The 15,298-nt window shown below is 33.9% G+C and overlaps 1 protein-coding gene across 1 annotated transcript in view; it reads left to right on the forward strand.

Moving 5' to 3' along the window:
* The window catches only part of ADAM7 (ADAM metallopeptidase domain 7), an 85,566-nt gene that overhangs the window by 26,504 nt on the left and 43,764 nt on the right, over window positions 1-15,298 (forward strand). Inside the window, exons 4-8 of the mRNA XM_059407909.1 lie at window positions 305-383; window positions 1,713-1,789; window positions 2,721-2,910; window positions 5,023-5,076; window positions 8,207-8,278. Of these exons, the coding sequence (XP_059263892.1) occupies window positions 305-383; window positions 1,713-1,789; window positions 2,721-2,910; window positions 5,023-5,076; window positions 8,207-8,278 (472 nt within the window). The remainder of the gene's footprint in view (window positions 1-304; window positions 384-1,712; window positions 1,790-2,720; window positions 2,911-5,022; window positions 5,077-8,206; window positions 8,279-15,298) is intronic.

The following is a 15,298-nucleotide window of genomic DNA, read 5'->3' on the forward strand; positions in this document are numbered from 1 at the left end:
ATGGCTATATATATATATTTTTTTTTTTTTACCTAGGTAATGTTTTCTCTAGGTTCTTCTCAAATTGTTGCCTTGGCTAAAACTGCTAGAATATTTTTCAGTCTCTTCTATGGTTTATCAAACCATGAAATCTGGGTAGAATGCCTTTTCATGCAAGTGGAATTGATTCTGCTTATGTAGTTTTAGTATGAGAGGAATTTGCTGATATTTGGAAGTAACCTCGAGATTTCTCTCTGCATAATTGGTTTTATTTGCTGTCTTCAGAAATGAGTAAATCTCACTACCTCTCTGCCATCTTTTCCAGGGAGTTCCTAGCCTCAAATTACAGTGAAACCTACTACTCCGCAAGAGGGGAGGTGATCACCAGCTACCCTTCCACCATGGTATCTTACAGAACCCTCCTATGTCTCTTTTCCGAAATTTCCTCATGTGATCCTAAAACCCAAACTAGCTTTCTAAGAAGCTTCAGAAAATGTTATGTCAGAAATGAATCTTGTATTGAATACTGCAGCTGAATTATCCTGGAATAGAAAACATGCCCCTACAAACTGTAAAGGAAGCTGATTACTGCCTAACAAGCAAATCAATAACTATTAATGTATTTTTCTTTACTAAACTGGCTTCTATGTACCCCAAATGGTATTAAGCTTGGAGGAGGGGGAAGGCAGCATACAAAAGCAGTATAAGACACCCTGATGAGACTGTCATCAAGCTAAATGGATAAAACCTAAAGACATGAAATAGTTTTAAAACCTCCATCTAACTGACCCTTATGTGAGTCGTATTCCCTGGCCTAGGACTTCTGAGTCACCAACATGAAGTCTTTTCAATTTCCAAATGAATTTTGTTCAATTATCATTAATATTATTCTAGTGGATACAGGTTTTACTTTTATAGTCTTCTTTCCCTTTCCAAAACATGACCTCTGTGTCCTTCTAACCAAAGATGACATTATCCTCTTTTATCAAAAGTATATTTTCTGAAACTTATTTCCTCTATGTAAGGCATGAGTCAGCTATGAAATGTAATCCTGCAATCTTTGTAAAAATAGAAATGGAAGAAAACTGAATAACATTCCGTTATGTGAGGGGATGTTGTTGGCCTGTGAGGGTCTGAGGTTGCATGGGAAGTGCCACACATAGGCAGGATTTGAATGGATGGATATAATGGAAAAGATGATCACCTGACAGAACCTCTGTAGGCAAAACATGAAGTAGGGAGTGACAAGGATACCAACTTGACTGAAACACATCCGCAGGAGAGAAAGGTTTGAGGAGGCCTGGTTGCGGAGTGAGACCTAATTCTGGCAATCATCAAAAATATTGGCATGATCTCATAGGCAACTGGAGGAAAATTATAATAACAACCCAAGAATGATATTTGGTAGGAATTTTTGGGTGGATTAAAGGAGAAATTTATAGGGAAAATGGTCACACTTCTGAGGCTGGATTTGTCAACTAATAAGCTGCTAAATTTGTGTGGGAAGAATCCATATACTGTTTAACACAATGTAATCATGCAATTAAAAGGATTCTAAAAGAGTTTCAAAATTTTACAAATGACAGGATGCAATGAATGAAAACATGAATGAGTGTGTATGCAAATTGTGACAATGAAATGCTAATATATTGTGAACATGAAATATGTATATGTTAATATTTATGTAATATGAGTATATGTATTTATTTCAATAGCCTCTTCATCTATTTTAGGATCACTGCTTTTACCAAGGATCCATCATACATGAATTTGATTCTTCTGCCAGTATCAGCACGTGTAATGGTCTGAGGTATTACACAAGTATCTCTTTTGTTTTTCACTTTCCTTAATGGATTTTCAGAGTCATTTGCTTCTCATCTTTCCAACAACCCTATAAATAAAAAAATAATTAATGGGAAAAAGCTACTCTTTTTTTCGCCCTGAGTATCTATTCTAGCCATTGTTTATATTCATTTTTGACAAAAAGATGTCTAATGCACAGCCGTAAGCAAGACACGTTTTTCAGTATATGATCAAGGGATTCAGAGTTACAAGACTGCTGGGAATCATCTAGTCTGTCCTCTCATGTTAGAGCCACTGAAATCAGACACTTGCCTCTGAACATCCAATTTGCCGGTGATAGAATTTAAACCCAAAACCAGGCTTCCTGGCTTCTAGTCCTGTGAATTCTCACCACACATTTCATACCTTTTTAATAATCAGGAGTTAGAGTCCTTAGAAATTGCAGTTAGAAGTAAAGCCTATTTTAGTTCTCTGTAGATCTTGGACTTAAGAGTAAAGGAGGAAATGTAGGGTAGAGGATAGAAGAACAAGAAACTTCCACCTTCATATATGTACACCTTACCTGAATAGATCCCAATATATTCAAGAATAAGAAAACTTGAATGGTAAAATTTCCATATAATAGTTATTTTACTATCATATATTTTCTCTACAACTAATGCATGACGGACATAAAAAATTCACAAAATGTTTGCTAGACCTCTGAGACTTCAAAGTAAAGACTGAACTGTTGTTAAGTTTCTGAAAATCCAGATGAGTTGACTCTTACAATATTTTTTAATTAAAGGCCTGACTGCATGCTCATGAGGACTTGGTCTCTCTATAGCTTCCATTCATAAATAGGCAAGTCAATAAAATGGAAAAGAAGAATATTGTGAGAAATATAGAGGTAAAATTGAATAGATTTTGAACATATATCACATTCTCATTTTCCATAGGGGATTCTTCAGGGTGTATGACCAAAGATACCTCATTGAGCCAGTGAAATATTCAGATGAGGGACAACATTTGGTGTTCAGGTATAATCCAAGGATGCAGTATGCTGCCAATTATTCTTGTACAGAATTCAATTTTACCAGGACAAATGATTCAAAGGATATTAAAATCATGGAAGACTTCAAAAGAAAAGTAAGTGCTTTATTTTTAAATCACCTTAATGCTAGGGAAAATGTCTCTTATTTCTTTTATTTTACTTCAAAACAAAAAGATGAGCCCAGTTAATGAAGAATATGTGTTACCTGAGTCTGACTCCTGTTTGAAAACTAAAATATCAAACTATTTTTTTTTAATCAACATAGAAAATGTTCATTCCCAGGGCACCTGGTTGGCTCAGTTGGTTAAGTATCTTCCTTCAGATCAGGTCATGATCCCAGAGTCCTGGCATCGACCCCTGCATCAGGCTCCCGGCTCAAGAGGGAGTCTTCCTCTTCCTCTCCCTCTGTTCCTTCCCCTGCTTGTGCTCATGCCTCTCTCTCTCAAATAAATAAATAAAATCTTTAAAAATATGAAAAAGAAAATATTCATTTTCTACAGTAAATCTGTCCCATCAATTTTAAGGAAAGGGAATATTTACAACTGTACGTATAGATTTATAACATTAGGGTTATAAGTTGTTGAAAAGAATGAAATTTACAATGTCTCGAAAACTCTCCTTTTCCCTCATCTTCACTGCCTTTTTTTTTTTTTTTTTTTGTTGGGGAGGAGGTTGATGATAAGTCAGTGTCTCCTCTTTCATCAGTCCAAATATTCTAATTGTTAATTATGAAAGATAAGTAATAGCAACTTCAATTTCTGGTGGGATGACTGCACAATGAGTGTCCTCTGTGTTTTAGGCTTTTCTGTACAACTAGTTCCTATCACCTCAAATCCACACTAGGTTTTAGCCTTTAAGATCCATGAATACCCATATTCACATATCCATGGTTCAGATTGTGTCGGAAAATTACTAGGTCCTTAACAGGTGTTTCTGATTGATTCAATCAACTAATAAATAATTATTTAGTACACACACAAAACACCTTAGCTAAATCTTTGTACAATATGCCTCTGGTTTATACTCAGATAATATGCATGCGCCTCAATGCATAACACTAAGAGTTGAAAACAGAATTTTCCAGTATTGGTTATTTATAAAACAAAGGTCTAAAATTAGCAACTTTTATACATTTCTTTGTAAATGATACTACTGCAAGTATGAGATTGGGAGATAGGAGAGGAGTAGAAGGAATAAAGTCAGTCCTATTAACCAGTCAGTCCTATATTTTGCTTGCCGCTATTGATAAGTCCTTTTTATATGAGCTTACTTAATATTTACTTTATATAGGAAAAAAATTAAAAAATATATTCATTATTCCTTATTTATAACTATTTATTTGCTTAGAGTATAACTAACACACATTGTTACATTAGTCTCAGGTATACAGAATAATGATTCAACATCTCCATACATCATGCTACATTCAAGTGTAGCTACCATCTGTCACCATACAATGCTACCACAATGCCATTGACTATATTTCCTATGCTATGCCTTTTATTCCATGACTTATTTATTCCATGACTAGAAGCCTGTGTCTTCCACTCTCCTTCACCCATTTTGCCCATCCTTACACCCTCCCCCCCCCCCCCCCCCCCCCCCCCCCCGCCTGGTACCCACCAGTTTGTTCTCTGTATTTATAGGTCTGATTCTAGTTTTTGTTTGTTTATTCATTTGTTTTGAATTTTAGATTCCATATGTGTGTGAGATCATATACTATTTGTCTTCCTCAGTCTGACTTATTTCACTTACCACAACACCTTCCAGATCTACTCATACTGTTGCAAATGACAAGATTCCTTCCTTTTATATGGCTGCATAATATTCGTGTGTGTGTGTGTGTGTGTGTGTGTGTGTGTAATGTATTTTCTTTATCCTTTCACCTACCAATAGACACTCAGGTTGCTTGGTTATTATATAAATAAATATAACTTTTATTTTATCTGAAAGACTAAACAAAAAAGGGAAGGATATTCAAATATAGAATATTGTTGCAGGTTTACTAAAACCTGATACACAGGTGCACATGTTTTAAGAATATAGTGGGTTTTACTTAGATAAATTCCTGGAATTATTAGTTATACTTCTGTACCTCACCTTTCCATATCAATAATATTAACATCTCTTACCATAAAAGTTTTAACTTAAAACATTAAAGTGAGGAACATTAACCATATTTCATTAAATTTTTCATTAATTTCCAGAATGTCCATAAAGAAAAGTATGTTGAACTGTTCATTGTTGCTGATTATAATGTGGTAAGTTTTCAGATGAACATTTCCTTTTCATTCATGCTTATAAAACTAGTTGTGATTCTAAATAGTTGTGATTCTTAAAAAGAGTTAAAAAGTATTTTAATCAGAATTCCATTTGGGCTCAATGTTATTTTTAGCTTCCCAAACAGATTTATATAAGAGGTGATAAGGTCTTTTGGCAGTATAGCTGAGTAAGCCAAAATAGAATTCTCCTTCCTATTATGAACATGTGGAAATGATGAGCAATGTATACAAAATTGAAAATATGTGTACAATCTGTAGTTTACCTGAGGAAAACACACACACACACACACACACACGCACACACATGCACACACATGCACACACACATACAGGAAATCTCCAAGTCCTACAAATAAGAAGAGAACCTCTATCAGAACAGTAAGTAAAATTCAAAGGCTTGGTGACATGTAATATACAGAACATATTGCATAATGCCCAGAGCCATAAAAAACTGCCCCATCTCTGAAAAGGGAACTGGAGAATCTCTTTCCACTGAAGCTGCAAAGAGAAAGGGAATGTTCTGTCTATCCTTAACAATGGGTAGGAAACATATTATACATGAGAAAGTAGAAATCCTAAACTTGTGTCGTGCAATGATATAAAGCATGATATATTTTTCTTTAGATACAGAAATGACAAGCAAAGTTTTCAACATAAAAACTGATTGAAATCTTAATAAACTGTTAAAGCTCAATACTGTTAAAGCTCAAACTGTTAATGCCCTAAAAAGACATTTTCATAATCCAAGAGAAAAGTAATTACGTAAGGAAGAGTCCACCAATATAATGGAAAATAGAATAAGCTCTCTAAGGACTGAAAATTATCCACTTATATTTCAGATTATACACCTAACAATAAAGTAGGAAAAGTTATGCATCAAGAAATAACAGAGTTACAGGGAGAGTAGGGTTTTTTCATTTCCCTCTAGTGGGAATGTTGGATATTTTTTCTTCAAAAGTGAGAATAAGATGGATTTGTTTTCATGGTCGATAAATTTTCCTTTGATGGATTAACTGAAATTTTTAGCCACCACAATAAGACAAAATAAATGAGATCTATATTAATTTTTTAAAAGGACACATTTTTTCAATTTTTTAAACAAGGAGAAACTACAGCTATCAATTTAAAAAAGTGGTAAAACTTGGGCACTAGATAGGCTTACACTAAAAAGTTTATGAGAACATGTTAACTCACCTTTAAAAGAGTGCTAAAATAAGCTTTCTTTATAATAATTTATTAGTAAGAAATAAGAACAACGAATTAAATTTAGTATTTACCCCAGAAGCCAGGTAAAGGTTTGCTTGATATGATTTGGGGGGCATTATCTGGACTTTTACATACATAGCTCTTACATACGTTCCCTTAATATTGTCTTTAAGTTTTTAAGTGGTGGTTTTTAGAGAAGTTCCTATAGTAAATCATCTATTTTCAATTAAAAAATAGTTAATGAGCGTCTAATATGCTAGATTCTGAGTATTAGCTATATATATCTTTACTTATCTGAGTAATATATGCACACATACATACATGTATATGTTAGCTGCATAAAAGGGCAACAGAAAGAACAATGTAGACTTAGTGTATTCTGGTAAGATAAAATAGAAAAACAAAGACAACTTTTAGAAAATATTTCAAGAGATTTACATAGCTTGAAGACAGTATGATGAATTTTAAGCAGCTAAGTAGAATAAGGATATGGATATATACACCCGGACATTGCAAGTTGAAAGAATAAGCAGAACACAAGTGTCTATACAATGGGGAAGACTAGCCATATAATAAAGACTTGTAAAGAATGCAAAACCCCATTCCCCTTTCTCTTCCTTATACCCATGGATGAATATCACTAAATGATGTAGTACTCTATCCCTGTGATCTCTAAGATAGGCTCAGAATCTTTCTCAACTGTGTATTCCAGGTGAGCACTACCAATTGGTCACCAAGAATTCTGGTGTGAAACCATATTTGCCATCTAAAATTTAAGGAGATGGTGGGAAAGAAAAGAAACTTCTGTACAATTAAACACGAAGAGTGATAGGTATTAGCAACTTAAGTGATAAGAAATTTCTTGAAAGACAGAATGTTCAATAGTAAAGGTAGACAAGATGATCAGGAAGATGAGGAAAAGGCGTTCAACAGCTTGGATAAGTAGGAGGATATTTATGTTCCTGTCAAAAATAGTTTTAATGGGATAGAGGCAGGTAAACCAATGAATAGTAGGTTGAGAAATGAATGGTAAATGAGAAGTGAAGAGAGTCTAATGTTAAACCTTTGAGGTGTTTAGATTTTTGAGAAACAGGAGAACAAAAGAGCAAGTAATGATAATTGTAGGATTCAGAAAAGCTGTGTCTCTTTTACTTTTTATTATAAAACAAGCTTGATCATTTGCATTTATCTCTACAAGATACTTTTGTTATTTTTATAAAGTATCTTTTATCAGATCTAAATTGATCATCTTAAGAACAAGGTCCTAATGGCACAAATGGAAAATCCATTTGTTAAAAGGGAAAAAAAGACAATACACCAGAGTAGAGAAATCCACTTTGTCTTCTCAGCCTTTCCCTAGAGAGAAGGGGGAGACACAATTTCCTTCTAGATCACATCTCTGGCTCTAGGGTGGCCCTTGATTACATTCAATACATACATGGTTGTGACAACCATGAACATAGAAGAGCTGATAAGTGTTGCTTTATTTGCAATATAATGGTTTCTGTGGAGCTTTAATAAGTTTTCTTTCATCAGCATGATAAATATGGACTAAAGCACACTTATCAGTTGGTTTAATATGTCAATGTACTGTAATATATTGTAATGTGAAAAGGGGATAAGGTTATAAGGAAAACCTTAAAGTAGTGCAAAACTGAAGCATGTCCTTAGAAATGTTGTATCTGTTTTTTATTATTTTATATCAAAATACTATTATCAATATATTATTTATTTTATATCAAATATATAATTCTGAATATTTGTCCAGATTTTTAGCTGACCAGAAAGAATGCCAAAAAGTTTTTTTTCCGTTGGAAGTATCTCATAGTAAGTGAAGTATTTTGTTGAGTTTTTATTCATCTCCTATTATTAATGAATGTTAACCTGGTGTTTTATTTTCCAGTATCACAGGAATAATCATCCTCATAGTAAACTGAGGAACAGAATTTGGGGAATGGCCAATTTTGTCAACATGGTAAGATCTGATACAGTTTGAATGAAGCTAAAAATGCAAATGGAAGAAATACTTTTAAGATAGATAGCTGCTGGATTTTGTGCTAATTTCAATATTGAGACAGTCCAAAATACAAAAATTGACCATGTGAACTAATTAGCCAAAATCCAATTAAAAATTCACAGCAATAAATGAACCACAGCACTGAGGTTTGGTTTTCTAAGTAAATGACATTTAGTATTTAAGGAGGTTTCAAATAATGGTTACTAATCACAAAATTTATAAAAATATATAAAAAATTTATAAAGACTTGAATATTTACCATGCATAAATCAAATCCACTAATACATTTAAAATCACTGTTCCATAATCTAGCATTGTTGGAGAACTTGTTTCTACTTCACTGTCAACTTCAAGCCTTTATCAAGGGTGCCTGCTCAATGGTCCTCACTCACATTCTTATCTCTTCTGCAGTAGTAATTTATTCTTATTTGTTACACAGCGATTGCTAGCCTAGTTATGGGACCCGGAGTATTTTGTTGCCCTGATCTATCCTGTCTTATGAAAGTTCTGTCATGAATGGGTCTTTGGGTACATTATTCTCACTGTGTTCTTCCTTCACTGGTAGGAGACATTGAAATGTTCTGGCCTTAGGATAGCGTCCTGCCTCTCCTCCAGGGCAACAAGTTTGTTTTTTTGTTTTGTTTTGTTTTTATTTTTCCCATCTTTCAGCAACAATCGGTTTTCACTTGAGTTCTGGGAGCATAAAAAAAATGCCCCACTCTCAACAAGTGATATGTCATCTAGACAGCTAATCAATAAACAGTGGTTTTAAACAACACTATAGACAAAATGAAGCCAACAGGTAAATACAGAGTATTCCACCCAAGAGCAACAGAATACACCATTTATTCTCAATAGCAGATGGAATATTTCATAGTATATGTTATATAGACCACAAAGCAAATTGCAACAAATTCAAAAAGATGGAATTTACATGAAGTACAATGACAGCAAGAATACTGGAAAATTTGTAAATATGTGGAAATTAAAGAACACATTCCCAAACAACAAATGGATCAAGGAATAATGAAAGGTAAAAATTTAAAAAATCTTGATACTAACAAAAATGGAAACATATCAAAAGTTAGGAGATGCAGCAGTTCCAGGAGGAAAGTTTATGGTTGTAAATGCATACATATATCAATTAAAAAAAATAGCAAGTAAACAACTAATGTTATACCTTAAGGAACTACAAAAAGAAAAATAAACTAAGCCATAGTTAGTACAAGGAAAGAAGTAATAATGAGATTAGAACAGAAAAAAAATTGCTGAAGGCCATATAGAAGCTAAATGCTTTTGTATCTCTGGAGAATGAGTCTGGTAGATTTGAAGATGTTCCCAAGACAACACTTTCTCCCATCCTTCAAGCCTATACCACCAAGGGAGATTATCTCCAATCTCCCACTCTGCACATCCAGAATGGGAGATTGGAGATAACCTCCCTTTGTAAAATTACTTATGTCCGTGTCTTTCAGAAGGTCCTACACTCTCATTTTATCCCACATTTACCCTTTAACAATTCCTTACAAATGTCTGGTGAATTCTTCTTATGTGTTATATGATGTCAACATCTCTTCTTCTCATGCTCTGCCACTGGGAGATGCTCTATCAATAGTACCATCTCTCCCCAAAGGAGGCACTCTTTCCTTAGATTTCAAGGTACTATTGACCCTGTTACCGCAGCTAATTTATGGTTTGATATGATACAACTTTGTAGATTCTCTAGCTTTTTCTTTTTGTCAGGGTAGCAAAAACATTCTTTCCAACTTTACACATCTTACCCAGAAGTATAATTTCTCTAAACTTTAAATTCATGTCTATGGAAATTAAAAATCCTCCCCCATATTATTCTGAAAATAGGAACAATGTGGAGAGGAATGGTTATATCTCATAGTCACCTCTGTTTTCTTCTGTTTATTTTGATTGATTGATTGATTGATTGATTGATAAAGGTTTTTGTAAGTTTTTTTTAAAGATTTTATTTATTTATTTGACAGACAAAGATCACAAGTAGGCAGAGAGACAGGCAGAGAGAGAGGAGGAAGCAGGTTCCCTGCTAAGCAGAGAGCCTGATGTGGGACTCGATCCCAGGACCCTGGGATCATGACCTGAGCCAAAGACAGAGGCTTTAACACACTGAGCCACCCAGGCATTCCAGGTTTTTAAGTTTATTCATGACTCGATTCTGATCCTATTTTTCAAATAATTCTTGCAGTGTTTATAACCATCTTTCCTCCTATCAAGGTTTTTAGGCATTTTCTCCTGTTTTATTGGGACATATAATGGACATACACTGCTGTGTAAGTATAAGGCATACAGCATAATGGTTTAATTTACATAAATTGTGAAATGACTACCACAGTAGGTTCAGCTAACATCTATCTTCTCAAATAGATACTATGAAAATAAAAGAAAAACCCAAAAGAATAAAGGAAAAATAATTCCCCTTGTGATGAAAACTCTCAATATCAACTCTTATTAACAACTTTCCTACCCATCATACAGTACGGTTAGCTGTAGTCATCAGTTGTACATCTCTAGTACTTATTTATCTTCTTACTGGAAGTTTGTACCTTTTGACCACCTTCCTCCAATTTCCCTCTCTCCACACTCAATCTATGATAACCACAAGTCTGATCATTTTTCCTATGAATTTTTTTTAATTCCATATATAAGTGAGATCATATAATATTTGTCTTTATCTGTCTGACTTATTTCACTTAATGTAATATCCTTTAGGGTAATCTATGTTATCAAAAATGGTAGGATATCCTTGATTTTTTTTTTATCCTTGATTTTTTATGGCTAAATAATATTCCATTATATATATCTACTACAACTTCTTCCATTCATCCATTAATGGACACCTTGGCTGTATTCATGGTTTGATTATATAAGAATGCTTGCATAAACATAGGAGTGCAGATCTCTTTTTGATATATGCTTTTATTTCCTTTGATATGTTCCCAGAAGTGGAATTTCTGGATCATATAAATAGTTAAAAATTTTTGAGGATCTTCCACATTTTTTTCCACAGTGGCTTTTCCAATTTACAGTCCCACCAACAGTGCACAAGGGTTCTCTTTTCTCTACATCCATACCAGCATTTATTGTCTCTTGTCTTTTTAGTGATGGCCATTCTAACAAGCAGAGATGATATCTTATTTTGATTTTAATTCACATTATCTTAATGACTAGTGATGTTGAAAATCTCATCATGCACTTGTTGGCCTTTCATCTATCTTTTTTGAAGGAATGTCTATTCAGTTACTTTACCCATTTTTTAATTTGAATTTTTTTGCCATTGAGTTAATGAGTTTATATATATTGGATATTAACCCCTTATCAGATAATGGCTTGTGAATATTTTTCCCTATTCCATAAGTTCTCTTTACACTTTTTTATTGGCTTCTTTTGCTGTGCAGAAGTTTTTGTTTGATGCAATCCCACTTGATTGTTTCTTATTTTGTTGCTTGTGCTTTAGACATCATCTCCAAACATTCGTTACCAAGGCCCATGTCAAGGAACTTTATTTCTATGTTTTCTTCTGGGATTTTATGGTAAAACTCAGCTTAACTCTTCAATCCACTTTGATCCGTTTTTCACTTATTCTCATCAAGGGTATTAGCCTGCAGTATTGTTTTCTAATAATACCCTTTCCTGGTTTTGATATCAGGGTAATCCTGGCCTTGTAAAATTAGTTTGGGATTGTTTGCTCCTCTTTGAGTTTTTTGGGAAGGTTTGAGAATGATTGATAGCAATTCCTTTAATGTTTGCTATAATTCACGAGTAAATCTATCTGGTCCTGTACTTTTCTTCATTAGGATATTGTGATCACTGATTTAATCTCCTTACAAGTAATTGGTTTGTTCAGACCTGACCTTAAGACAAATGAAAATGGAAACACACATGAGTCTTTTATTTATTTCCTCTTTAATTTCTTCTTTGATCCATTGATTGTTCAGGAGAGTGTTATATAGTTTCTATGTGTTCATGAATTTTCCAGTTTTCATCTTGTTCCTGGTTTCTAGTTCCGTGCCGTTATGTTCAGAAAAGATACTTGGTATGATTTTTTATCATTTTTGAATTTGCTAAGACTTGTTTTAAAACCTAACATATGGCCTACTCTAAAAAAAATTCTATGTGTAAATAAGAATATGTATTCTGTTATTGATGGATAGAAAGTTCTGTATACATTTGTTAGGTCCTTTGGGTCTAGAGTATTGTTCAAATGCACTGTTTATTTATTGATTCTGTGTCTGAATGATTTATCCTTTGCTTGGGGTTAAGTATTACTTTTTTTTTTTAATTTCTCCTCTCAGTTCTCTAGTTTTTGATTTGTATATTTATGCTTTCCAGTATTGAGCACATAAATATTTACAGTTAAGTCTTCTTGATGTATTGACACTTTTATCATTATGTAAAGGTCTCTGTCTCTTTTTACCATTTTTTGTTTAAAATCTATTTTGATATATGTATAAATACATATACTTTTTGGGGGAGGAGGAATGGGGTTATCATTTGGTAGAAATGATTTTTTCCATCCCTTCATCTTCAGTTTATGTGTGTCTTTAGGGCTTACATATTTTTTGTATGCTTTATGTTGCTAGATTTTGCTTTTTTAATCCCTTTACCCACCCTGTGTCTTTTGATTGGATGGTTTAATTTGTTCACATTTAAAGTAATTATTGGTAGGTAAAGACATACTATTGACATTTTCTGAATTGTTTTCTGGTTGTTTTACAGATCCATTGTTCCCTATTTCTTATCCTGCTCTCCTTTTTTTTTTTTTTTTTTTTTTTTTTGTATTTTGATGTCTCTGATATTGGTATTCCTTGACTTCTTTATTGTATTCCTTCATCTAGTTACCAGAAAATTTTCCCTTGAAGTTATCATGAGGTTTATGTTAAATATCAAACTTATCAGATCCTAATTTAAACTGATAACAATTTTTAACTTTAATAGGATTCATATATTTGACACTTCCTTTTCTCCTTACTATTGCATTACCTGCAGTTAAAATTTTACATTATTTACATTTTTTACATTATTGCAGTAAAAATTTACATTCTTTAATATTTTGTAACTAATAACATTGTACATATTGTATTTATGGGTTTTTTCCCTATGTTCATCTTTTTAAAGGATTTTATTTATTTATTTGACAGAGAGAGAGATGACAAGTAGGCAGAGAGGCAGGCAGAGAGAGAAGGAAAAGCAGGTTCCCTGATGAGCAGAGAGCCTGATGTAGGGCTGGATCCCAGGACCCTGAGATCATGACCTAACCCTAAGACAGAGGTTTAACCCACTGAGCCACCCAGGCGCCCGACTCTGTTCATTTTTGAACTTTTAAATTAGAGTTGTGAGTTATACACCCTATTACCAAATTGCAGAATCTAATGATCACTATATATTTACCATTACAAGTGAGATTAATGTTATCATTTTGTGTTTTTTTATGATGTTAATGAGCAATTTTTACTTCTATTCAAAGAGGGATTTAACATTTCTCCTAAGGCAGGTCTAGTGGTAATGAACTCCCTTCCTCAATTTTTGGTTGTTCAAGAAAATTTTTATCTCTCTTTCATTTCTCAAGGACAGCTTTACCAGCCATTGTATTCTTGGTTGGCAGTTATTTTGATATTACATTATCTCTTTGCCTAAAAAGTTTCTGTTGAGAAATCTGTCTATAGGGTGAAGGGATTTAAAAAGCAAAATCCAACAATCTCTTATATGTAATGCCTCTCTTTTCTCTGCTGCTCTTAAAATTCTTTCATCTTTGATTTTTGACAATTTAATTACAATGTATCTTAATGTAGCCCTATTAGGTTTAATCTATTTGTCTTTCAGACTTCATGGATCTAGATGTCTATTTCTTTCACCAAGTTCAGGAAGTTTTTAGCCATTATTGCTTTAAATATACTTTCTGTCACTTTTTTTTTCTCTTCTCCTTTTAGAATCCTCATGGTATTTTTACACTGTGTCTCATAATTCCAGTAGGCTTTCTGCACTCTTTTTCATTCTTTTTTTCATTTTGCACCTCTCACTGGGTAATGTCTACTGTCTAATTCTTTCTCCCACATGGCCAAACTTCTCTTTTTGTTCATGAATTATTTTCCCAATTTTATTTAGTTGTCTGTGTTTTCTTATAGTCTGCTAAACTTCCTTAGAGGATTATTCAAAATGGTGTCCCTGACAGTTTATAGATCTCTGTTTCTTTATGGTCAGTTATTGGAGCTTTATCAGTTTCCTTTCGTGGCGTCAAATTTGCCTAATTTTTCATGATCCTTGATTATGAATTAGATTCTCTGCCCTCGTGCAGTGGGAGAAGCAGCTCTAAAACTGGAATATATCTTTGTTGTCTTAACTTAAGCTGAACTGCACTCCAAGATCCCCAGCCAAACAGCATCGCTGGCTCTGGTCTGTGAACTATGGGTGATGTCTGCCTTTCTCTTGTGCCTTTCTTGAATTTTCTGAGCTGCACAGCTTTCAGGTGTTTTACCAAACTTCAGTCAGTTGGGACAAACACCCTCTCTTCACATTGGGTGGGTTATGTCTCATCTTCCTTGCCTGGGTGGCTACTTCAGGCAACTCTCAATTTTTCAAACCAGGCTCTCCTGTTAGAAGGGACCAGAATCTCCCCTCAGCCTTGGCTAAAAATTAGCCCCCTGCCTCTGTGTAACTCAGGAAGCTGTCATGCTGGAATAGGTTTCTCCCTCTATCTGAACAAGGAGTATTCCTGTTAAATATTTCATTGGCCAAATAGCATAAAGCTGAGAAGCAATTACTATTAATTTATATGGGAATGTTTTTTTTTTGTTTGTTTGTTTTTTTTTGTTTTTAAAGATTTTATTTATTTATATGACAGAGAGAAATCACAAGCAGGCAGAGAGGCAGGCAGAGAGAGAGAGGAGGAAGCAGGCTCCCCGCTGAGCAGAGAGCCCGATGCGGGACTCGATCCCAGGACCCTGAGATCAT

The sequence above is a fragment of the Mustela nigripes genome, chromosome 1 (genome assembly GCF_022355385.1).
Source record: "Mustela nigripes isolate SB6536 chromosome 1, MUSNIG.SB6536, whole genome shotgun sequence".
NCBI classification, from domain to species: domain Eukaryota; kingdom Metazoa; phylum Chordata; class Mammalia; order Carnivora; family Mustelidae; genus Mustela; species Mustela nigripes.